This window comes from Crocuta crocuta, unplaced genomic scaffold (genome assembly GCF_008692635.1).
Source record: "Crocuta crocuta isolate KB4526 unplaced genomic scaffold, BGI_CrCroc_1.0 scaffold101, whole genome shotgun sequence".
Lineage (NCBI taxonomy): Eukaryota > Metazoa > Chordata > Mammalia > Carnivora > Hyaenidae > Crocuta > Crocuta crocuta.
In genome coordinates, this window is record NW_027527956.1 from 4,437,274 (window position 1) to 4,464,132 (window position 26,859).

General features: G+C 46.2%; 2 protein-coding genes across 2 annotated transcripts in view; one reads left to right on the top strand and one right to left on the bottom strand.

Annotated features, from left to right (window-relative positions):
* CNDP2 (carnosine dipeptidase 2) overlaps positions 1-26,859 on the top strand; it is a 560,556-nt gene that overhangs the window by 204,686 nt on the left and 329,011 nt on the right. The gene's annotated exons all lie outside the window — the stretch shown is intronic.
* Positions 19,863-26,859, bottom strand: part of FBXO15 (F-box protein 15) — a 47,314-nt gene continuing 40,317 nt past the window's right edge. Inside the window, exons 9-10 of the mRNA XM_077752723.1 lie at positions 26,376-26,500; positions 19,863-20,244 (exon numbers count right to left, since the gene is read on the bottom strand). Of these exons, the coding sequence (XP_077608849.1) occupies positions 19,978-20,244; positions 26,376-26,500 (392 nt within the window). The 3' untranslated portion in view covers positions 19,863-19,977. The remainder of the gene's footprint in view (positions 20,245-26,375; positions 26,501-26,859) is intronic.

Below are 26,859 nucleotides of genomic sequence, written 5' to 3' on the forward strand. Positions count from 1 at the left end.
AACCCACTGAGCCACCCAGGTGCCCCCATACCAGTTTTTTAAAGTATTCTTAGTCCCTTGACCTTCCTTCCCTCACTCTATAACCACTCATTTGAAGTTCATCATTCCCATGCACATCTTTAATGCCTTAAATATATTTTCCAAAATGCATGTTTCCATAAAATATATGAGAACTAGCTCTAAACGTGTTAAACCTTATATAAATTGTATCATACTCTAATGCCACATTTTTGAGATTTATCCACATTCATGCATGAATCTCTGTTCATTCGTGTAAACTGCTGTGTAAAATTTACATTTTATAAATATTCCACAACTTTAAAATTGCTTTTCTCATTGATGAACATACAGGATTTTTCCAATTTCTTGTTATTACAAACAATAGTGTTGTAAATATTGTAGATCTCTCCTTGTGCATATGAGTACAAGTCTCCCACTGATACATAGAAGTATGTTTACTAGATTGTAGAGTATGCAAATTTGCAACTTATTGGAGGATACAAAATTATTTTCCAAAGTGGCTGTACCAATTTTTACCCCCACCAGTAAGGCAAATGAGTTTCGGGGCTCCACATTCTGACCAAAACTTGGAATTGTCATATCGTCACATTTTTGTCAACTGAAGAGCATGAAATGGTATCTCAGGTTTTACTTTGAACTCCTCTGGTGACTAGCGAGGTGTATTGGTGTTCATATGTTCAGTGCCCATCCACCCTTCCTGCCCTGGGACTTATCTGTTCACATCCTGTGTCATTTTCCTAGCAAGTTTCTGGTCTTCGGCTTATTGCTTTCAAGGAATTTGAATATATTCTGGATCCTAATCATCCATCAGTTATATGTTTTCCAAAACCTTCTCAGTCTGTGGTTTGTCCTTTCCTTTATTTATGAATGGAAGTTCCCTTCACATGTCGTTCTGATGTGCATTTTCTTCTATGGTTTGTGTTGTCTTTTGATCTAAAATCTCACCCTACACTGAGATTAGATATTCTCCAATGTTTTTATTTCAAATTTGAAAATTTGTTTACTTCACTTGTCTACCTAGAATGTACTTTTGTTATGGTGTGAAGAAGGGAGTCTAATTTTCTGCAGGTCTCCAATTGTCCCACACCATTTATTGAAGAGTCCATCATTTCCCATTTGAGTTACAATGCTACCTTGCCATAAACTGTTTCCATTATGCAGGATTTTGTTTCTGTGTTCCCAACTTTATGTGTTTATAAATCAACTTTTTACCCTTGAGCTAATTTCACACTGTTTTAATAACTATGGCTACAAAATTTGTCTTGAAAGTGTGTCCGCTACTTTCTTCTTCAAAATTGTCTTTTCCATTCTTACTGCCATAGTTTTTCATACGGCTTTTTAATTATCTTGTTACGTGTAAAACATTTTTGCAATTGGGTTGCAGTTAGATTGCATTTGTAGATTAACTTCTTGGAAACTGACATTGCTAGAATCTTTCCAGTTATACAAATGGTGACTCTGTTTTCTTTAATGTCTTTTGAGAAAGTTGTACATTTTCTTCATAAAGATCTTATATATCCTTTGTTGAGTTTATTCCCAAGGACCATAGAGTTGTTTTGTTTTGCGTGAGTTTTTTGGCAGTTACAAATAATACATTACTTAATTAAACTTTGTAATTATTGGCTTTTAAAAGAAATTGATTTTCACACATGGATATTCTATCCAGAAGCTTTGCTGAAGTCTCTAATTTTAATACTCTCCCAATGGGTTAGTTTGGGGTTTTGATGTATAAAGTCATATCATCTGAAAAAAACATTTTGAGAACCTCCTTCTAATCATTATTCATTTTTCCCTTTTTTCAGCTTTACTGTACCACCTCAGACTTCTATCCAAAACAGTTATACAAAGTTCACAAACGGAAAAAAATTAAAGCATCTAGGAATGCATACATACTTAGCTTATTAAATTATGGAGAAAAGTAAGGATGCATTAACCAAAAGGTCAGAATGGTGGTTATCTTTAGGGAAAAGAGAGAGATTTCATTGGAAAGGCACCTAGGGACTTGTAGGGGTATGTAATACTGGGTAGGGGGTTATGCAAGGTTTTGAATTATAGTAATTCATCAATCTCACCTTCCTTCATGTAATTTGTCTATATGTGTTATAATTTACAATTTAAAAAATCTTTTTAAACTGGTTAAAAACGAATTGGAGACCATTTTGTTTTTGCACACACCAGAACAGGTGGCCAAATGTTGGCATGATCTGGTCTTTATGAAGTATAAACTGAAAATTCAGATGTAAATTCTTTGAACTTGGCGGTTTTTTTTTTTTTTAATATGTGGGGTTTTGATTATTGAATTTCCTTAATGGTTATATTTCACTCACATGTTCCATTTCTTATTAAATCACTTTGTTATATTTTCATAAAGAATTAGTTTTCTTTGTTTTCCATTGAATACGTTAGTTCATAATTTTCTCATATTTTCAGTCTATGTCATATCAGTACCTTTGTCCATTTTTTTCATTGTTAAATTATTTATACCTATACCCTTTGGAGGTGATTTTTATTTTCCTCTTTGTACTTCATTTCGTACTTTTTAAGTTTCTTACAAAACAGCATGTATTGCTTTTATTGGGGTGCATGGGTGGCTCCGTCAGATGAGTGTCCATCCGACTTCAGCTCAGGTCATGATCTCACGTTCAAGAGTTTGAGCTCCACATTGGGCTCTGTGATGACAGCTCAGAGCCTGGAACCTACTTCGGATTCTGGGTCTCCCTCCCTCTCTGCCCCTCCTCTGCTCATGCTCTGTCTCTCTCTGTCTCAAAAATAAATAAACATTAAAAAATGTTTTAAAGCATGTATTGCTTTTATAATTCATAACAGTCTAAGAAGCCAGTTTCAGGTTTGGGAGGGAAAAATAAGGCGTCTGGCATTATTTCACAGTGTGAAGCAGCATCTCATGAGGCAACCACCTCACCCTAGCGTCCTAATTAAACAGCATGTCACAGGTCGGGTTTATGAAAGCACAGTATGGTACAGGAAAATGGATGTCACGTGGCACTTTTGAAAATACGAACAGTGCATGTACAGGAATGATTATCAAAGCATCTGGATTCCCCTTCACATTTGCATCTTGCCCTAGAGAAGCCCCAACCTTGTGTTGTCTCCAGGATGAGAAGAGCATTTACCCCAAGTGTTCACTCTCTTGGTCCCCCCAAAATGAGGTTTCATTGTTTCTGGGACCACTGGCTACTGGAACGAAATTTTTGGCAACAGCCTTAGAAAGGTCACTTCCCTCAATGGAAGAAAGTAGACTAAGCTATGTCCACCATATTCTGAGAGACTGTTGGAATGCAACATATTAGGAAAATTATTTCATTTTTTTTCTTTTCAGTTTTTTATTTAAAAAAATTTTTTAACGTTCATTTCTTTTTGAGAGAGAGAGACAGTGCATGAGTGGGGAAGGGGCAGAGAGAGAAGGAGACAGAATCCGAGCCAGGATCCAGGCTCTGAGCTGTCAGCACGGAGCCTGATGCGGGGCTCGAACTCACAAACAGCAAGATCATGACCTGAGCCAAAGTCTGATGCTGAACTGCCCAAGCCACCCAGGTGCCCCTCAATTTTTTATTTAAATTATCATTAGTTAACATACAGTGTGGTACTGATTTCAGGAGAACTCAGTGATTCATCACTTACATACAACACCCAGGGCTCATCCTAACAAGCACCCTCCTTAATCCCGGCTATCACCGTCTAGCCCATCCCCCACCTCCTTCCCTCCATCAGCCCTCAGTTTGTTCAAGCAGGAGTCATCTGTCAGTCACTTGACTTTATATTTGCCATGCCCCTGTAGCAGTATCTTAAGCTTTTAGTGTAGATAGTAGTACCACATCATCTCGATTCAGCTTTACCTTGTATTTTAAGCTATAGAGTGTAAAAAGTGAAAACGTCATCCTCATAGGTCAGCGTTTAACTACACATTTTTTTTTTCTTCTCAAAGACAAATAGGCTCTCCAACTCATAATCTCACTGTCCCCCCACCCCCACCCCCGCCATGCCACATGGCCTGCAGAGCTGGTAGACTGCAAGGTAATTTTGCAAATGACCGGAGCAGTGATTGATCATTTGTAAGGCTCAGAGACTGCTAGAAGAATCTAGCAATTCTAACATCCTCCCAATGTTTCTGAGGTGAATTCCATCCCAATCACATACATCTCCCAGAGGCTGACTCTGGCTGAGGAATTTCGAGAAAGCTACATTCCCCAAACCGAAGCTATTAACTTCTCCGGACACAGCCATAAAATGTGCTGTGAGCAGAGACTTGGGCACAATTTGCAGTATTCATTTGCCTCTAAAAATAACTTGTCTGATCACATAAACAAAGGACTGTTTCTCTGATGGATATTAGTGGCTTAATTGTTTGATTCGAGTCATGAAGAGATGCGTAATTGCATTCACTTCCACAAACTCACTGGGGTTGGCCATTTGTTGAGACTGCCTACCAATGTGAAGGATGACATCGGTTTATTACTGTAATCTGTTCCCGCGGTAAACATTAATGAAGAATGAAGCTTTATCAATTCAACATGTCCGCTCTGTGGGCTCTCTTTAGCACATGATCTCGGTCAGCACGATTCTCTTCTAAATGACATCCTGGAGGTCATTGTGAAAGTGAACCGCAAAGTTAGGACCAGGACATGACATCCTCCACTCCTTCAATGCCCAGATGGTAAGAGTAAACACTATAACCTCAGTGTGATCACAGTGCTCTTAACTTTCTAAAATTGAACGTTTTCAGCTGCATCCTGCCTTCCTCATCCACACATTAATGTCTTCTTTAGATGCGTTCACAGTATTGCTGCCGAGGAGGAGGGAGAGAATAACGCCACAGCATTCAGTACCATCTGCAGCTGGTTGCTATATATACGCCGGATTTCCGATCCTGGGACGGGCACAACTGACTTCCTTTCACATGGAACAAATTCTCAAAGATTCCAATACGGCAAAGTGGAAAACAGTTATGAACCCTAATTTTTAATTCACGGCGAGTTTCAATTTCCTCACTGACACTTGTCCGGGAACTTTAATTTGAGCTCTGAAAATTTAGGCATATCTTCAAGTTAAATAGACATTGAAGGTTGAAAACAGAGCAATTACTGTTGAATCGTAGGCAAATTTTATTACAGACTGCGGTAGAGTAAACGTTGTAGAGACAGGTAATAATTTGTACCTGCTATGTACTCGGTAAATATTTGTTGTACTGGATTTAATAAGCTGAGATGGAGCCCGAATAAAAGCAGCTGTCTTCACTCTATCACAGCTGTGGCTTTTCCTATATTTCTCAGAATCGGACCCTGTCCTCTACCAGACTTTCTAAGGGCATACATTAGCTCCGCAAGGAATTTCTACTCTCATTACGATGTGATTTGTCATATTGCACCAATGGGACAGTAAGAACACAGCTATCTACCTGAGGCTGAATTCCGGGTGGCCTTGATTTATGATTCAGAACTCTCAGGGAATATTTTCCCAGAAAACGAACACTGTTAATGTTTCTGGTGGTAAGAGAGGGGAGAGGGAGTGTGCAGACACAATATATGTTTGTGCAGTGAGAGCTGCATTGTATTTGTCATTGCAAGTTACTCAGTCAACACTTACCTCTACCTTCTGTCAAATCTACACAGAGGTAATCTCTGCCATGTTGCACTGTGCTTGTACTACACCACATGCTTTTACTTTTATCGCTCATTTATTTCTTTGGAGAACTCCATTCTGGGTCATACACAGCATCCAGAAAGTGCATTACTGCCCGCTCAGAGAGCAGAGTGTATTCAGTACGGAATGACTGAGTGAACAGCATTCACCTCTTGGCATCAAGCACCTGGAACGTTTACCTCCAGCCTCCTCCACCCAACAAGGCAGCATGTTCCCCAGGCCAGGACAGCCCACCAGGGCAGCCGGTCCTCCTCTATCAGACTGTGAACAGGTCAGTAGACTCCCTGGCTCAGCCAGAGCACAGACTCTCCCTTCTTTGAGAACAGAGATCCTAAGAGATTCCCCTGGTTTGGCTGTGCGTGGTTGGAAGACAAGGAGGGGGGAATGTCCCCTGTATATATAGAATAATGTCTCCCATGTGCTATTAGCTGAGTGAGTCAGGGTTTTGTGAGTGAGGGAGTGAGTGAATGAATGAACGAATGAATGAATATGTCTTAGATTCCTTCTGTAGCAGCAGCTTCTCAGGGGAAAATGTACAAATATTACCTGATGGATTCAGGGCAGATAGGAGAAAGAAAAGTCTTCCTGTCCTAACCAAACACTATTACATAGAAGTCTGACATCTGGTTATGACTTTCAAGAGGGATTTTGTATGTCTATTCAGTGAGCATTTAACTGAGTCTGATGAGCTAGAACAATGAGCAGAAAGACGCACTGGCCCTGCCCCAGAGTGCAAATCATCTGTTCTAAGCCTCTACTTCTCTTTACTTGGGCTTTCTTCGGACTGTCCCATGCTGGGTCTCCTCATTGCCTCCTCATCCCCAATCTTCTTGACCATTACCCTCTCCACTCCCCCTCACCCTATCCTTGAATTAAGAAAGTTGTTTCCTGGGGCACCTGGGTGGCTCAGGTGGTTAAGCGTCCAACTCTTGATATCCGCTCAGGTCATGATCTCATGGTTTGTGAGTTCAAGCTCCATGTTGGGCTCTTCGCTGACAGCGAGGAACCTGACTGGGATATTCTCTCTCTCTCTCTCTCTCTCTCTTTCTCTCTCTCTCTCTCTCTCTCCCCCTGCCCTCTCTTTCAAAATAAATAAAAATAAACTTGGGGCGCCTGGCTGGCTCAGTCGGTTGAGTATCCAACTTCGGCTCAGGTTATGATCTCGCATTTGTGAGTTTGAGACCTGTGTCAGGCTCTGAGCTGTCCGCACAGATCCGAGACTGCTTCGGATTCTGTGTCTCCTTCTCTCTCTGTTCCTTCACCACTCACGCTCTGTCTCTCTCTCTCTCTCAAAAACAAAGATAAAAAAAATTAATACATAAATAAAAATAAACTTTAAAAAAAGAAAAAGAAAGAAAGGGTTATTTCCTGTCCTCTCCTTTGGTTCCTGAGGCTCTAGTGACGTGGTCAGCTATGCATGGCCGCATGGAGACTGCCCACTTCTCCAAGTGGGGTCCTCATCCAGGAGCCAATCAGGAATGCAGATTCATGGCCCCATTCCAGATGTCGTGAGTCAGAAACTCTGGGGGCAAGGTGCCTGATTCAGACGTGAGCTCACGCTGTGTGTGTGAATCCCCACTCTCATCTAATCCCCCAACACCCTCCTGAGACCCAAGCAAGCGAGCAACGTGATTCCGGACAAGAAGGACGGCTGGCTAACACAGGTCAGGCCCTTGGGAGGCTGTGTGTCTGAGTGGGAGGCTCTGGTGAGGGATACAGGAGGTCACTGAGCAGCAAGGGTGATGACAGAGAGAGAAGAGTGCCCAGCCAGCAGGCAATGGGGACCCTAGGTCAGTCAGGGTTCCCCAGAGAAACAGAACCAGAAGGAGATGGGCATATTTATGATTAATGTTAAGAAATGGCTCACTGCTTTGTGAGGACCCGTAAGTCCAAAGTCCACAGGGCAGGTCTGCAGACTGGAAAGTCAGGTGGGGGCGATGTGCAGCCTTGAGGCCCAATTCTTTCTCTTGTGGGAAACCTCAGTTTTTACTCTTTAGTGATAGAGGAGCCCCACAAAGATAACAGAGGTTAATCTCAACAGACTGTAGGTGTTAACCACCTCTGCAACATACCTTCAGGGCAGCGCCTCGGTTAGTACTCAGCCTGGCCCACGTGGCATGTTAGACTGCCCATCACAGGCACTGGAGACAGACCTCAGTCGTAAGAGATCTTCTGAGGACCAGGGTCAGGTAAGACAGTGCAAGCTATGACGCAATCCCAGGGGACCCAAGTCCCAGCAGACGCAGAAAACCTGCAGTTTCAGCGTGAAGATCTCAGCCCAGAGATCCCACAGCTAGAGGGTAGTGTCAGGTAGATGGATTTTGCTGCCCACACTGGTAATTGAGGTCAACAAATAATTATTGAACAGCTACTAACGACACAGAATTAGGTATCTTTTCCATTAGCAGCCAGACCTCATCTGCCCTCCTGGCACCGCACAAGAGCCAGGCCTGGGTGAGCCGCGCGATCGGCTGTCTCAGGTAGGGAGTGCACCTTGTTATCTCGGAAACTGCAGCACCCAGTTCGGGGCTCTGGGCTGAACAGGTGCACAGTAAGTGTTTGCTGAATTTCATTCTTAGGATCACTGGTCACTGGTGAGGAGAAAAAAGTTTCCTCGCTGTGATTTAGAATGAGTGCCATAAAGGACGAGCAAGAACTTGAGCTTAAATGTTAAGTATCTGCTGGAGCTCAAGGAGAACAGACATGTCTAAACACCCTCGCGCTCACACTGAAGTCTGAAACAGAGTTTACTTTCATCGGTTATACAATAATCTCATCCCTTTCACGGAGTCCAACATGTTTTAAGGACCTGAAGGCAATCTTCAGTTTTCTGTCCAGGTTTCAAGCCCATACAGAATATGAAGAGAACAACTTCCTCACCGAGCCCAGCATCCACAGATTGGCAGGAGCAATGCCATACACAGAAGTAATGCTCTCTGCTGCTGTTAGGGTTTTAACATAAATCATCGTGATTAAGATGCATGGCTATGCTTCCTAATTTAATAATACCCTTGAGGAATAAATGTGAATGGTAACATAAATCCATGAGATTACATTATGCGCTCTGCCTCCAGAATGAAACTCGTAACCTTTTCCTATTACCGTGTGGAAGGTTTTCCGTTTTGCTCCCCTGCCCCCCCTCCCCACCCGAAAACAAAACAAAGTTCTACCATCTGGGACTTTTTCCTATGGAGAGTTTTGAGGCTCTCTGTAAAAAAAAAAAAAAAAAAAAAAAAAAAAAAAAAAAAANGAAAAGAGAGAAGAGCCTACAATTTATGGTTGGGCATCACACAGCCCTATTTTAGCTGCACACAGAGTGCGTAGTAAATAGAAACATCAGCATAGCCATTTTAGAGGGCTGCTTCAGAAACAAGTTCTCTCTTGCTTGACCACTCATTCCACTTGAGCAGAACAAGTAATAGGGCAAATTAGCAATTTAGTTGTGGAATGGTAGCCAACAGAATCTTATTACAGAAAGAAAGTATTGTGTTCTGGGAAGACGGGTGGCCAGGGTTTATAAATCTGTAAGAGACACCACTTAGTATCTCATTCCCTGACAACTACGAATTTCTCGTGCCTTAACCAAAGGCAGGAAATCAGTATGTGTTGGAAAAGCACAGGAACCAGGGGCAACAGAAGACTACTGGGGTGGGGGCCGGACGTGAATAAAAGATCAGATAATTTTTATTGCAGGCTCCAGAGTCTAGTTACATTAGAGTTTTACGGAGCTCGTGCAGCCCCAAATTAAATTTCAGATTTTTAAATATTTTATTACATTATAGCGACATTAATAGGATTGCACATAAAAGGTACTCATAATTCTAGGAGTTCAACAAATCCAATTGCATATATTCGTCCACTTTTCCATCTAGTCCCTGTTACAAAAAAACATAATTTTTGCTTAGCTTAAAGCACACTGCAGTGTGCTTTTTAAATCGATATGGAAGGTTGTTGTTTGTTTGTTTTTTATTTTATTTATTTCTAGGAGAGAGAGAGACAGCGTGAGCAGGGGAGGGTCAGAGAGAGAGGGGGTCACAGACTGAAGCAGGCTCCAGGCTCTGAGCTGGCAGTCAGCACAGAGGCCGATGCGGGGCTCAAACCCACGAACTGCGAGATCATGACCTAAGCGAAAGTCGGACGCTTAACCGACTAAGCCACCCAGGCGCCCCAGATACGGAAGGTTCTTAACCCCACCATTTTGATCCTGAGGATGTTTCATCTCTATTTATCAGTAAAAGCATTTTCCTCGGAGTTACAGCAACATTAAATTCCATTACGGCAACACAAACCTCCGATGGGCTCTCTAGACGCGTGTGTGAACTGTGCACGGTTTCCTTTCATAGCGCCAATCCCTTCCCATGTAAATTACACAACACAAATCTGAGTCATTGATTTTTTGGGGGGGTCACTATCAAATTTTACAAATTAACATTTTTGCCACTAAGCATTTTCTTAAGTGCTCATTATTTCTTCCAGGTCTAATGTTTTTATGTGAAGTTTCAGCTATCATCAGTCTTATTTTGTGCTTTCTGTTTGCATCAAGTCTAAATTTTCCTACGAATGTATGCAACCAAAACATCATTGCTTCTAAAATGGCAGACTCCAAACACCTGCGTTAGTTATACCTACATTATATAATAAGACTTTTCTTTTGTTTTTCATGGCCATGATCATCCCGGACGGACTAAACCCCCCTGAACGGACGTAACAGGGATGGACTCCACCAGCTTCCTCAGGTGATGTTTTAGGACCTGCCTCAGCTCCTCTTTGAACAACAGACAGACAGGGGCACCCGGGTGGCCCAGTTGGTTAAGGGTCTGACTCTTGGTTTCAGCTCAGGTCATGATCCACGGTTCCTGAGTTTGAGCCCTGCCTTGGGCTCTGCGCTATCAGCTTTGGATTCTATCTCTGCACCTCCCTAGCTTTCTACACACACACACACACAGACACACACAGACACACACACACACACACACACACAACTTAAGAAAGGAACAGAGATGGAGTCAAGCAGGTACACACTATGTACCTCCAAGTCCAGGGCACTATGGCCCAGAAATCAGTTTTTCTTTTTTGACAGGTATTTAGAGGCAGGTGTTGGCTCAACAGGGAGAGGATTAGTCAGCAAGAGTTATCAAAGGAAGGAGTGTGCCTCCTAACAAGTAAAGGTCCTATTTCTAAAAGAATAAAAGAAAGGAACTTGGGTTGAGTGCCCACAGGAAATGCTACCACATGGAACTACAACCCGTGTTCTTGTCACTTAACTGTGGTGAGAACACTTGGATCTACCCTCTTAACAAATGTTAAGTGTACGATACCGTTAACCATAGGCACTGTGTTGCACACATCTCTCCAGCGTATTCGTCCTGTATAACTGGAATTTTATCCCGTCTGCCACGCCCCCAGCCCCTGGCAGCCACCGTTCCATCTCTGGTCCCAGGAGCTTGACCGTTTTGGACACTTTCTAGAAGTGGAATCGTCAGGATTTGTCCTTTTACGACTGGCTTCCCTCACTTAGCATAGCGTCTCCATGTTCATCCATGTACAGCAGGATTCCCTCCTGTTTTAAGGCTGAAAAACATCCCACTTGATGTATGGGCCACACTGTCTCACCCACTCATCTGTCTGTGGATTCGGCTTGTGTCCATATCTTGGGTGTTGTGAGGAATGAACGTAGAGGGGACACAAACCTCTTTGAGATCCTGATAAAAGAAGTGGGGTTACGACAGCTCTGATCATACGGCAGTTCCGCTTTTAATTTTCTGAGAATCCTCCAGTTTTCACAGTGGCTGCACCATTTTATATTCCCACCAACAGTGCACGAGGCTCCCGGTTTCTTCACACCTTTGCCAACACTTGCTTCCTTCTGGTTTTTTATTTTAGCCTTCCTTCCAGCCATGAGATAAAACCTCCCTGAGGCTTTGACTTGCATTTCCCTAGTGACCGGTGCTCTTGACCACCTTTTCATGTACATGTTGGCCATATGTCTATCAAGTCCTTTGCCCATTTTTAAAATCAAGTTATTTTTCTATTGAGTTGTAGGATGGCCTACTGTCTCCCAGAAGCCTTCTTACTTTGCTTTTCACACTGAGGCCTATAATCTCCCTGGAATGTTTCTGGGAGTGGAGTCTTTCTTCAGGACAGCAATCTCGTTGTCCAACATCACCCACTAAAGCCCACCTTTCTCCCCACTGCCCCCATGTCGCTGCTCTGATATCATAAAACATGTGTCTGTTTCTGATCTCTGTGTTCTGCTTCAGTGTCTCTTCTTTTCTTGCACCAAGGGGCACTCGCATATGCTCTGTGGCTCATACTAAGTCTTCTTACGCGATACAGCAGGCCCTGCCTCCTTTGTGCTTCTTTAAAGTGACTGGTTACTCTCAGTTGTTTACATTAATACTTTAAGTTTCTGTGATTTAAAGCATAATTCTTTTAAAGTTTTATTTCTGTGGTGCCTGGGTGGCTCAGTTGGTCGGGCATCCAACTTCAGCTCAAGTCATGATCTCATGGTTCGTGAGTTCAAGCCCTGTGTCGGGCTCTGTGCTGACACCTTGAAGCCTGAAGCCTGAAGTCTGTTTCAGATTCTGTCTGCCTCTCCCCTGCTCACACTCTATCTCTCTCTGTTTTACTCTCAAGGACAAATGAGGATTAAAAATAATAATAATAAAGTTTTATTCCCTATTAGGCAGAATTGGCTTTGTTACACATTTATTTACGTTATGCTAAATATTCATTTGATATTCTTTTTCTCGAGTGTTGAATGTTCACAACGGTCCTCTCACCTCCAAGGGCCACAGAACATGGGGCCACACACAGCCCAGTTAGGCATGGGCTTTAAAGACAGGTGCACCCTGGGGCGCCTGGGTGGCTTAGTCGGTTGAGCGTCCGACTTTCGCTTGGGTCATGATCTCGTGGTTCGTGGGTTCGAGCCGCGCATCGGGCTCTGTGCTGACTGCCATCTCAGAGCCTGGAGCCGGTTCCAGAGTCTGTGTCTCCCTCTCTCTCTGACCCTCCCTTGCTCATACTCTCTGTCTCTCTCTCTCTCTCAAAAATGGATAAAACAAAACAAAACAAAACAAAACAAAACAAAAAAAGACAGGTGCACCCTTGTCTGTTACCAGATGTGCACCTCGGGCATTTATCCTGTATGAACCTCAGCTCCTCACTGTAACATGCTGTTAGCATAGCACCTACCTCATGGGCTTTTTAAAGATTTTAAACATACAAGTAAAATTTGTTACACAGTGCCTGGCACATAATAAGCTCTCAGTGTTTAAAATGGAAGTTAGTGGGGCACCTGGGTGGCTCAGTTGGTTAAGTGTCCGACTTCAACTCAGGTCATGATCTCACGGTTCATGGGTTCAAGCCCCGCATCGGGCTATGTGCTGAGGAATAGCTCAGAGCCTGGAGCCTGCTTCAGATTCTGTGTCTCCCTCTCTCTCTGACCCTTCCCTGCTCACGCTGTCTCTATCTCAAAAATAAATAAAACATTAAAAAAATCAATAAAATGGAAGTTATTGTTTCATGGTGAGTTTCTCACTTTCTCTCCAGCCAATAGCAAGTCAGTAAGCAATCACAGGTGTTTCATCTCAAGTGGATGGGCACTTTTCTGAACTAGACACGTAGAAATGAGTGTATTTTTTATACCCATTCCACTGTGACTCAATTATATGATTATATGTCAATCAGTGAACAAACATTTGCCTTTGGGGCAGTTCCCAGAGTTCATTTCATGACCCCCAAGAGGCCAGAAGGGGAAGTGAGAGGGTCAACTGAGGCCAGCTGTCCAAGCTAGGGCTGAAGCAGTTCGGGAGGACCGACAAGCCACAGGTAAACCATCCCCTGCACATTTCTCAGAGTGCACCTCATGCCTGTGCACCGTTTTCAGGAACAAAGCACAATTTCATGCACACCTGAAATGATGGATGTGTGAGCCGGAAGCCCTGACTGAGCACCTTTGTTTCTCCTGTTCTACAGGGCTCATCGCTGTTTATAGCTGTGCCCAGACCAGCCCTTTCCGCCAGGACCTTCCCGGGAGCCTGATGGACTTTGCAGGGGTGAGCCTGGAGAGGTGCCCTGCTCTCCCCCTCCCTCTCCCCGTGCATAATCCTCCGGAGCTGTGCTCAGTGCAGGTGGCTTTCAGCCCCCGTGGCTTCTGCAGTGCAGGTCTTGTCTAATGGAAGCATAAAGAAAATCCAGATGTTATTCCTTGAAGCCACAGGAGACTACAAAAGACTTCAAGCCCGCTGAAGTCGGATGATGTAATACTCCACATCCAAAATGTGCCCTGGTGTGCAGGGCCCACACTTTAACACCCAGCTTTTCGAAAGCACATTCTTTCCATTACAGGCATTAGAAAAAAAATCTGCAGATGATTTTCTCATGTGAACATTTTCTTTCTGCAGGGGTTAGTCATTAGACTTGTCAGAGGTGAATGACAATGAGACAGCAGTCAAGTCACACATAAAAATCATCTTTAAGAAGGCTGGTCAGATCTTTTGTCTGATTTTAAATCAGGCAAGACTTTATGTCTGGAGCACATTTGAAATAAAAAGATGTCCCTTTTATTCTACACCAGCGGTAGGTAAGTTTTCTGTGACTCACACTTGTTTCCTTTGCCAAACGCATAATTAAGAGTTTGCACCTGTTACTTTTCTTGAATTGATTTACCTCCGTGAGCCTCGATCTTCTCGTTGTATTTAGGACATGCAGCCTAATTCCTCTTGCTTTACAGACAAAAGGCTTCCTCTCAGACAAAGGAGTATGATCAGTAAATGCTTTTATCTTACGTGTCTGACAATTTAATGTCACTACATATAATACTAAGATGACCAGCCCCTGAAAAGGTTTATTATTTATGTTGGGCATAGCGTGTGAGCATTTATGACACACACTAGTATGTCTTAACTCTTGAGAGAAATGTCTCCACTTCCCCCAGTGTTGATTCCTCCAGCCATGAACCCAGATCGAGCAAGGTGGGCACCCGCCGCAGGTGGGGTGAGGAGGGCTCCTGGAGAGGGAGGAAGCATCTAAGGAGGGTGAGGCCCTCCACGCAGAGGAGTGGCTGTAAAATGCTTGGTTTGGGTGTGGTCTGGGGCTTTGCTTCATGCTGCCGTGAGTCAGTCTTAAGGCTAGAGGCAGGTCAGTCCCCTGCCTAAGTGACTGGTTTAGTCCACATCCCACCCACTTCCCTTACGAGAGGGGCTCTCTGCCTCTGGTGCCACAATGCACCTGCCCGAGCGGCCCCCGGTCCAGGCAGCAGATAAGCAGGGAAAGACCTTGTGTCAGATGATTATTTGAATGCACCAGTCCACAAGGAGCTTTCAAAACCCAGCTATCCTTACCCTGCTTTTTGCCTGTGAGATGGCCCTGCAGCTCCAGCTTGCTGTCACCCTGTCCCCGGGTACAACTCGCCGTAGGGCCCTGTCGGGCAGCCTTCCCTCAGACGGAGCAGCCTGTCACCTATCTGAGCATGAGTATGCCGTGTCTCAGAGTCAAGAGACCCTTGAAATCTTATCAAATGGTGGCCATAGCGTGACGTTTCTGGGCCTGTGGTGGGGGAGGGGGCCGCCGAGGCGTGGCATGCCGAGGCCCTGGCAGAGAGTGCAGTCACAGCCGGGTGCCAAGGTGAGGAGGCGGCATGTGGCCAGGGAGCAGCAACGGAGAACGGGCCCAAGTGCTGTCATTCCAGGGGCGCCCGGGGGGGCTCAGTCAGTTAAGCATCTGACTCTTGATTTTAGCTCAGGTCATGGTCTCATGGTTCATGAGTTCAAGCCCCGCCTCAGGCTCTGTGCTATCAGCTTGGAATTCTTTCTACCCACCACCACCCCCCAGCTCCTCTCTCTCTCTCAAAAATAAATGAACAGTCAAAAAGAATAAAAGGCTGTCTTTCCAGGCCTGTCCACTGTGAGGGCACCGTTCTGTCCTTTGTAACACGAGTACCTTGTGGCAAGATGCTCGGGGACTGTCCCCATCTCTCCTTCCTCATACTTCCACCCACACATCCGAGCATCCACGGATGATTGTATCCATCCATTCTTTGCCTCAAAGAATCTACCACAGTTTTGCCAACTGGCGAGGGTGAAAAGCTTTCGGAACACTAAAAATAACCTCAGAGACTTTTGTGCAGGACTTGAAAACTAGAGCTGAAGGGCCAAGTTCAGCCGCTGCCTGCCTTAGTGAGCAAAGGTCTCCGGCACACAACCGGGGCCCCTCGCGCGGGCACCGTCTGCGGCCGACTTCACACCACAGAGGCTCCGCTGAGTGGGTGCGAGAGAGGCCGTATGTCTCACAGAGGCTAAACTGTTATTGGGCCCTTTGGGGAAAACAGTTTGCCAACGCTGTTTTTAGGAAAATAAGGCCTCTGTGAGACAGGTACAGAATGTTTGGCAACTGAAAAAATGAATCTTACAAAAACCTGGCCAGATCATCAAAATAAGAAAGAAAATTCAACAGAAAAATTGAAAAGCAAAACTGGGACAACATTACAGAAGCAGAACACAAGTCTAAGAAGATTGGAAAGATGAAAGAATCCGAAAAGGATGATGACTGACTAATAAAAGTTACAGAAAAACAAGACAGAGAAAATACCAAATTGCTTTAAATCTGGAATTGAAGTACAAAAATTCTTAAAATGACCCATAATGAATGAAAAAGATTTATCCAAGGCACATTATCTTGAAATTTTAATTTTTTAACGTTTAATTTATTTCTGAGAGAGAGAGCATGAGCAGGGGAGGGTCAGAGAGAGAGGGAGACACAGAATCTGAAGCAGGCTCCAGGCTCTGAGCTGGCTGTCAGCACAGAGCCTGACGTGGGGCTCGAACCCATGAACCATGAGATCATGACCTAAGTTGAAGTTGGATGCTTAACCAACTGAGCCACTCAGGCACCCCTTGACATTTTAAAATGCCAAGAAAGAAAAGTAAATTCTAAAAGCTTCCAGAGCCTAAATGTCCATCAACTGACAAATAGATCAAGAAGATGTGGTTTATATATACAATGGAATACTACTTGGCAATGAGAAAGAATGAAATCTGGCCATTTGCAGCAACATAGATGGAACTGGAGGGTTGTTATGCTGAGTGAAGTCAGTCAGTCAGAGAAAGACAGATACCATATGTTTTCACTCATATGTGGATCTTGAGAAACTTAAAAGACCATGAGGGAAGGGAAGGGGGGAAAATGTTACAGAGAGGGAGAGTAGAAAACCATAAGACACTCTCAAATACAGAGAACAAACTGAGGGTTGACTGGGGGGGTGGGGGGGAGAGGGGAAAGTGGGTGATGGGCATTGAGGAGGGCACTTGTTGGGATGAGCACTGGGGGTTGTATGGAAGCCAAATTGACAATAAATTATATTAAAATAAATAAATGCTTCCAGAGAAAGAAAAGAGAATAGGTCACACACAAAGGAAGGACAATCAAAATGGCACCATCTCCATCAATAATGATGTTAAGATAAACACCATGAAAAAAAATGTCTTCACATTCAAGAGAAAATATTTGTCATCCTACCATTTGTATCCCATTCAAGTATCCATCAGACATTTTCAGGAATTCGTGGATTTAAAACGTGTCTCCGATGTCATTTTTCTTAGAAAGCTGCAAGAGAATGGATGCCACTGAATAAAGGATAGAAATCGAGAAAGAGAAAGACAAGACTCCATAAAACAAGAATCTCACAGGAAGCTTCCCAGGACAAGAGCTGTCTAGCGAGGCTGGAAAGAAGTTTGAAACAAACAGGCAGAACTCTGAAAATGAAATAGCCTGGGGGGAAAAATAGACTTCATAGATTATTTGATATGATTGATTTAGAAAAAAGAGGAAACATTGAAAAACTGACCAACATATGGAAGACTGAACAGCACTTTTAAGAAAGTTTTAGGTTCACTAAAACCATGTAAGAAAAATGGAAAGGCAATTATTCATCCAAGAAAAATCAAAAGTTGTAAAAAGAAGTGTATTACTCTATATGACTTTGCAGGGAACAATATTACAGCCATAATTAACAGACCATAACAACTTTTATAAATCTGCTGTATTTGGAATGATGTAAGAGGGGAGGTGGCTGGAGTAAAAACGCTATATTTTATCTACCTAAAGCCAACAGGTGTCTATAATGGACAAATCCAGAAACAGCCAGGGAAGAATATTATTTATAAATATGTAGGCAAATCTGAGAAGAAATGGCTTTAAAAAGCTGAACACCACCTCAGACCCATAAGAGGGCAGGTGGGGGTGGGGAGGAGCCTTCCAGCATCATTTGAGGACCTGTGGCACGCACGTTGCTCTGATAACAGACACGATCGCCCTGTGAATGCCCCTCCCCTGCCCCGCTTCCCCTTGCCCAGCACTGTCCAAAGTGAACTCAGAGTGAAGGGTGCCCAGGCTCATCCAGTCAGAATTTATCCCAGCCTCCTTCATGCTCCCATAGTGGCTGCTATGCTTCCTGTAACAATTTGTTGATTCAACAAATAGTATCATGAGCCCGGCCTCCTGTTAGGTGCTAGAGGTAAGAGTAGTAAACCTGACAGCACAGTCCAGCTCACGAGACCGGCAGCCTGGCGGGGAGGCAGACGTCACGCACACGTTCAATTCAACATGGACAAGAGTCATAACGAGACACCCCAGCCCGTGAGTGCTGCCATCACAGAGTTCCCGGCTTCCCATCCCATCCAAATACTGCTCCACTCCGGCTAAAGGGAACCGTGCTTTCTCCGGCTCTACCCCGCTTCCTGTATTGCCACGACATCTGCACCCTCTACCATTTAACCCGATGAGTTCAGGGGTCACCACACACTCCTCTGTGCTCCTTTTCCAGTTCCATCCTGCAGGGGACACGTGACTTCTGCCACCTGCCTCTCGTGACATCAAGCCACTGCCTCTCCCCCACCCAACACTCACCCAGGTGGGGCAGGTGCTCTGCACCCCTCTGGCGGTGTCAGGAAATGACATCGCCCCTTGGTCTCAGCTCTGACACAGGCTTGGGGTTTCTCCCTTCCCAGGGAGAAACAGGCGGTCAGGACGGCAGTGATGGAGTCAGGACAGGAGTCCTTTGTACTGTTGCATTTCTTTGGCCAAAAACCTAGTATCTGTCCTGGATCTTTTATTGCTGGGTTCAGGCGTGCGTGCATGAATCCCCCCAGCAGGATTAACACAGCATTTCAAAAATCACAGCTGGGAGGATCCTTAAGTGGGAGATAAAAACATGATCAAAAAAATAATCTATACAATCTTAAACTAATTTAGAGCCAAATCCCCCAAAAAACCACATATGCCTAGATACACGTTACCTCTATTTAAAGCCCAAGTACCTGTCAGTTCTCTGACAACATCTCTGCACAGGNTCTCTGTGTTTGTATCATACTTTGCTCTTTTAAGCAGCAACAGTTTCTCCGGATGATTTTAGATACGTCTTTCCCTATGCAGTAGGTATTTTACTTTGTTTCATCAAGTACTAATGTGGCTGCTGAATGCCAGGAATATAGCTCTTTCTAATTTTAATGAAGTTCATATTTATATTCGTTTTCTCATTTGGGGTTCTAGCCAATAAGGAAAAAAATCCTATCTACCCAACACAAACACCCACACCCAGTGATCACACATGCACACATACACACACAATGATCACACACGCACACACATATGCACAGTGATCACACACACATAGTGATCACACATGTGTACACATACACATGTGCAGGGATCACATACATGCACACAATGATCACACACACAGTGATCACACACACAATGATCACACATGCACACATCTATGCATAGTGATCACACATGCACACACTGAGTGATCACACAGCACAAACATACACATGTGCAGTGATCACATACATGCACACACACACAATGATCACACACATATATGCACAGTGATCACATGCACAAAGAGTGATCACACATGCACGTATACACACAGAGTAATCACACATGCACACATACACATGAGCAATGATCTCTCACACACACACACACAGTGATTATACGATCACATGCATAAGCAGAATTTCTTGTCTTTTTAATTGTATGCACAGAAGAGACGCAAATATCACTTTTCTTATTTTATATGAATTTTCATTGGGATGTGTTATTTTCACGTTTTTAAAATTTAACTTAGTCCTCTAAATATTAGCTTCTAAATGACCCAGGAATCACATTTTCTAATGTGAAATTAAAAGGCATGAAACAGACTACTACTTTATTTCAACTCCCAACAAGAACAAAACTGCTTAGTCCAAAATAAACAAACAGCAACACTGATTTGCCACCTGCTGCCAACACTCAGTGTGCCGTCCCAAACCACTGGTTTATTTTTGCTACCCTCAGGTAGAGGGCCAGGCTGACGATGAAGTACTCTTCCGTCTCCTTGATCCACACCAGCTCCATGTGCACTTTTCCTTCTGTGTCTGCATAGTCAACATAGTAAGTCTGTCCCAAGAAGTTGGGGCCGTCCAAGGGCCCCAAAGGCCTCAAACAAACCGGAGAACTGAAACACCAAAACGGTTTCCCATATTCGTCCAAAAGAGTTATGTCCATTATAGAACAAGTCTACAAAAGAAACACAAACGTTCGTAAGTGTAAGGGTAAGACGGCCCATTAGACCTGCTTTCCAGGTCTGATTACTACGCACGGACGTATAAATGAAGCCGTGTCGTGCGGGACGGAGTGGGAGGGAAGGCTGGAGACGAGAAAAGAGAACAGGATGACGGGAGGCAGAGCGCACACCAAGAGCATGAAGGGCAGGGAGCACATGGGGGGGGCCAGGGGGTGGTGCCAAGAGGGCGGTGGCGGGTCAGCTCCGTCCCTCATCACCTCCACCACACGTGTCCAACGAACGACAGAGCGATACACGGGGGTGGGAGCAGCGAGCGCTCACAGGGTGCTGGGGGTCCTTACGCAGCAGCGAAGAGGGGGCAGTAACCCCGGGAAAGGGGAGACAGACTCGCTGAGCGGAATCTGCCGTCTGGAGGTGAGGGTTGGGGACAAGGAGCGCCAACCTCCCACTCTCACCCCTGCTGCTGCAGAAGCGCGGGGTCCGGGGAGACGAAACGTGTCTGTCTCAGACATGCCGCGTCTGAAGTGCCATGCGGGGACTGGGGTCAGGGGGAGGTACTGAGCATGATTACTAACTAGCTATCGTTGTAAACGTGTCCTTAACCGTGGTAGTGCATATGCGACACAACTCTCCCATCAGCCGCCATCGAGCAGAGCGCACCCCATGAGGCACACTCAGGCTGCCTGCAGCCGCCCCCACCCTCCGGCTCCGGCCCCTGCTGCGTGCAAAACCGACGCTCTGCAGCCATTAACAGCTGGCCCCCCGGCCCCGGGAGCCACCGCATACGCCACGTCTCCGTGGACCTGAGCACCCTCGGTACGTCACGTAAGTGGAATCCTCCGGTGGTGGACCTTTGTGTCTGGCTTACTGCACTTAACACAATGCCTCTAGCTTCCTCCGCGCTGCAGCAGGTGCTGGAATTTCCTTCCTTTGAAAGGGGGGACGATACTCCACAGAATGGACACAGCACAGCACAGTTTGTGTTTCCATCCATGTGCTGATGGACACCTGGTTTGGCTTTGCTCTTGTGAATAACACTACTACGAATGTGGGCATATAATGTTAGCTCCCCGTGTTCTACTTACCGGACACTAAGCCAAGCAGCTGACATATATTATTTTATTTAGTCCTTAAGAATTGTTTTTCTCAAAAAACTATGAAGTAATAGTAAGGCTAAAATCTTCTAACATTTACCTTTTTAGATATGGGTCATTATTTGCCATGACCTAGGCCCTGTGTTAGTGCTTTATTGGAATTTAAGTGTTTACTCTTAAATATCAGCATAAACCGAACACTGATATCAGTCTAATTACATCACACGGATATTATAGCTATCTACACAGAGAGATACACATAAAGAACTTATAGATGTCAGCGTAAACACTGCTTCCAGAGATCTGTGCACAATAATGTGGCCAGCAGCACTGACCATTTGGACCTCGGAATGATCACGTCAAAGAATCCTAACTGAAAAAATGTTTATCACAGAGAAAGAAACATAAACATCGCAAAAGTTGAAAAAAATGAGACGTTCCAGTTAAGTGGCCGAGGTGACGTGGTTGCCACCTTAGTGAAGGAGGAGCCAGTGCGAGGTGTCCCCAGCCCCCGACAGCGAAGAGAGCGAGCGGAGCGGAGCCGAAAGGCCCTTCCCACGGGAGGTGAGGGCGGCCCACGGAGGCAGCCTGAGGAGCCAAGACTGGGCCGCGCGCGCTCCCGATGCCTTCCGAGCTCCCGGAGCAGCACACAGCAGCTGACGCGAGCCCGCCCAGCACACCCTCTGCTTCCGGCAGGGCAGCGACCACAGCTCACAGACCGGGGGGAAGGCCACTCCATGCTGCAGCTCGTGGGCTGAGCCCGAGAACCAAAGCCAGTACTGAGAGCAAGGATGTGCCTCTGTCCGTGCTCAGGCGGCCGGAGCCCTTCTGGAATAAGCAGCCATCAGTGTGGCCACTGGATGAAGGGAGCTCTGTCATGTCAGTGTCCGAGGCAATACACCTGGTCAGGTGGTCACGCGGGCCCAAGCCTTCCTTTCCGCCATCGCCCTTCACCGTGCCAACTAACTACTGGTTTCTCAGTTTTGTTACTTAAAATCTCACTAAAATCCAGCAGCACAGAGATGGTGGCTACAACCACGAGTAAGGAGGAGGCCACGGAGGAAAGGGCGACACGCGGGGCTGCCCCAACATTCCGAGGAAGGTGGAGAAGGAAATCAGGGAGGAACGGGCAAGAGGTACGGGGACCCTGTGACAAGGATGCCACCCGGAGCCCCACACCCTGCAGCAAACAGCTCACTCTCTGCTTCTGTGCGTTCGGCCCCTCGGCCGCCAGACAGACTTGTGAGCTACGGCCCGAAGGCCTCCTGGTTGTAAGGGCCCAGCCCTGTCCAACTCCCCCACGTCCTACGGACACCTAGCACCCGGGACACCTGGCTCCTGGTGGCACAGAAAACCCTCCAGCAGCCTCGCGGGACACAAGCGGGACGTGGACTGTGAGGCCGCACGTGAGCCTCCCAGGCCGCCTTTGCGCCCCTCCTGCTGCTGCCGGCCTGGTCGGGCCCCGGGTCACTCCCTGCAGGCCGCTGGTCACACTGGGGAAGTTCAGTTCCAGCTGGACAGACAGCCTCCCCGTCCATCCCAGGAAGCGGCTCCTTCTCCATTACAGACCACTGCTGCCCTTGGCAGGGGGCAGGGGAGTGGAGGGGGGGCTTAGAGCCTCCCCCACACCCTCCTCTACATTCGGCCTGTCTCCTCCGGGGGACTGTGCTTCCAATGACCCTGTCCCAATCTGTCTCCCTCAGCATGAACTTCTAGAACGCACACGCCCGCGCAGGAGGCAGAACCCGCCTCCCCTGCAGGTAAGTCCGTTCTCCCTCCCTGCACCCCCTTTGTGAAGGAGCTCTGCAGAGTCGGAGGCTGAGGCCCGGCATGGGGAGTCAGGGTCTCCCCGGTGCCCGGCCCCCGCAGCCGCCCAGCCACTGCGGCACCCCCAGCACCCCGGCCAAGGCCTCCTGCGGGCGGGGGCGCAGCCATCAGCACACACGAGCCTGTGACGCCCCTCAACCACGGTTCTGCCAAACGATCTAGCTTGAGTTACAATGGATGGCGAGTCCATGTGGATTAGAAGCGGCAATAAAACATTAGAAACGCCAAGGCGACGGAAGGATAAAGTGAAGGAACAGACAGAAGAAAAGCCGCCGCCGGCCCTTCTGAGAGGCGCTGAGAGAAGGCGGGCGGGGGAGGTTTCACTCCGAATGTCACCGAGTCAGGCTGAAGGCGGAAGCAGGGCCCCCACGCTGGCCGCTCACAGCGGGCCTGAGAGACAGCCCGGCGGCCGGGGACCGGGCCACGGTCCCGTGGGGCCTCGGGACCGACGTCAGCCACTGCGGGCGACTCTGAACGTGTCTGTGAGCATGACCCGACTTTAACGAAGAAGAAGAGGGGCGCCTGGGTGGCTCCGTCGGCTGAGCGTCCGACTCTTGATTTCAGCCCAGGGCACGATCCCAGGGTTCATGGGATCAAGCCCTGCATCGGGGTGTCAGCCCAGAGCCTGCTTGGGATTCCCTCTCTCCCTCTCTCCGCCCCTCTCCTGCTCCTGCTCGCTCTCTCTCTCTCAAAATAAACAAACATTAAAGAAAGAAATAGTTGGTCAGCTTATAACATGATTTGTTTTAAATTTTTAATGTTGAGTAATCCACCATATAAAGTAGTGAGTTGCTGTCGTTAGGCTCCAGGCACTCAAGCTACAGACACGTTTGGGTCAAACGGCCTCCGTGTCAGCCGGCGGCCCCCACACGCTGTGCTCCTCTGAGGAAGATTCTCCTGGGAACCACAAACCAGAAGGACCTCAGCGGCCCCATTCGTGACCACACACCACATCGAACAACACAGGGCAACAAGCAGTTCCTCCATCTGTCATCATCATGACCCTGGTTGTTTCTGTCCCGTGCCCAGAATCACTGCCTCGGGTGACACTTTCTCACTGACCTGTGCTCTGGCAGCGTGCTGAGTGACGGTGTCAGGAGGCTCCGTCCGGAAGGCTGTTTCTACAATTTCCACAACAAGCAGAGGGTGTGTTTGTTGGTGTTTACTATCTATGCATATGTAAGAAACTTTTTCACGGTTTACCCTTGCCTGTGAGCCGTTTCTCATCCTCCAGAGCACTCTCCTAAGTGTGTGTCACAGGTGGCGCACAGTTACGCGGACCGGACACCTGAAGGGAAAGTCCCCATCTGTGTGGCCAACGCGAGGGACGGGACCTCACTCACCGCAACGCCTCTTCCTTAGGGACTCCCAGGATGTCTCAGTCTTAACACCAAACCCCAAATGAGGAACAGCAAAATGCAAGTCGACCGCACCCAGCTGCAGGCCAGAGGGAGAGGCCACAGCCCTGGGCCCCTCTCCACCTTCTCCCAAGGCCCACCGGAGAGCAGGGGCTGCAGGGACACTTGTGCAAGGGGCCTGCAGTCTGTGCCCGACCGCAAGGACCTGGAATCCTGTTTTCAGAACAAGCCAGTTTGCTAGAAACATGCATGCCCGAGTCACGTCGGTCTGGTGACCAAAAGAACTACTGCCTGGAGCTCATTCTGAAGCGACACCTTCAGCATCTGGAAGACCAGCTGTAAAAAACCTGTCCCTGCATTTGTGGCTAGAACGTTCCTTAGGATGGCCGTCCACGTGGGTTAGTGTGCCTACGTGAAGTCCCACTGGACACTGTATGATGATAAGAGCTGGGACGAAGCTTTGTGCCTCTGGATAACTACTACACTTCCCTTCCCCCACACTGAGCTAAAGATGCTCTCATCTGGCTCCAAACACCAGCAAACTGAGCTAAACACAGAACAAACCATATCATTTTTATAATCACATGGACACTGTAAGTCTTTCATATCTATATTCTGCCTTTCTTGGACTTCAAGTTCTACTCTGACTTTAATATTTGATTATAGTACATATTTTTATAAGACTCATCTAAATAAACCCATTAAAAAAAAATCCAGGTCTGTGCTCTAAAAATATGAAACAACACTCTTTTTGTACATCATAAAAACAATCTTTACCAAAGCTTACATAGTTGTTTACAAATAAATAGGATTAATAAAGCAGTTCATTGTATCAAATAGCAAGTGACTCAAGAGATAACACTTACTGATAATTAACTGCTTTTTAATATTTTTTAATGTTTATTTATTTTTGAGAGAGAGAAAAACAGAGACAGAGACAGAATGTGAGTGGGGGAGGGTCAGAGAGAGAGGGAGACACAGAATCTGAAACAGGCTCCAGGCTCTGAGCTGTCAGCAAAGAGTCTGACGCAGGGCTTGAACCCGTAAACTGTGAGATCATGACCTGAGCCAAAGTCAGATGCTTAACTGACGGAGCCACCCAGGCGCCCCTAATAATTAACTGCTTTTAATGCTCAGTGATAATACTGTTCTTGGTCTCAGCCATCATTGGTAATTGTCCTAACTTGTACAGCAGAATAAAGCCATGTTACTGGAGACAGATCCCACCGCTCACCTGGAATATGAAAATCCTATTCATCCCACAAAATAAAGATGGCGAACAATGAGAACCAGGGACGGCTGTGGGCACACGATCACAAAAGAGAACAAAACTAAGTTACACGGGTTCTCACCCTCCTCTGCCACCTCCTCCTCTTTCGTCCGTCCCGACTCCCAACCACTAAATAAACTCTGCTATCCATGTGGCTAACTTCTGATGAGGCATCAATTGGTGTCACTGTTCAAGGAAGAGTATTCACGGAAATATCTTGTAACTTGGTTTACAAGCATTTAAGATGTTGAGTAAATGCTACATGCCTGGTCCAACGAACAGCACCACTATTTCTCCACAAGACAGACAGAGGGGCTTCAAAGGGGGGGCAGGGGTGCAAGAATGTTGCAAGCTACCTACCACTCTTGCTTCCACACACTCAACGAAAAACAGAAGGCACTGAACAGGCGCCTACTGAATGCATCAACTGTCAGTGCCTAAGAGAAAGCGCACAGATCTTCAGACATCAGAACAGTCAAACTAGGACTTTAAAAACAGCATCATAGATATCCATCAACAGACTTATTTTATTATACAGAAACCAGGTACATGAAGAAAATAAAACAACAAATTACCTTTATACAGCCATTGAAAATATCAGTTCTCCAAGAGAGGCCAACTTTTCCAATAAGAGGCAGGTGTTCCGTGTTATTTTTAAAACTTATAACAACAATCTTCACATATCCATCTTCAACATACCCTGAAAAGATTTAAGAGTTTTATAATTACGATGCGCCCATGCAGGACAAGTCGGGACTCTGCAGGCAGGCTGTCTCATAAAGAAGGCCTCATCGGGCTAAGGACCAGGCTCGGGCATGTGGCCTCAGGCCGGTGGCCCACAGTCTGAAAACTTGCTCTCGAGGGTGAGTCGGGGAGGCGCCTGGGGTGCACCTGGATGGCCACCTGTCACCAGCAGGGGGCTGCTGAGGAGACAGGGGTCCTTCTGGTTTGGTTTTGCCAACAGTACTACGAACGGTAAAGGAGGGCTGTGGAGCTGCCAGCGCGGGCCAGAGCGGCCCAGAAAGGACACTGACCATGGGGGAGCCAGGAGGGCAGCGG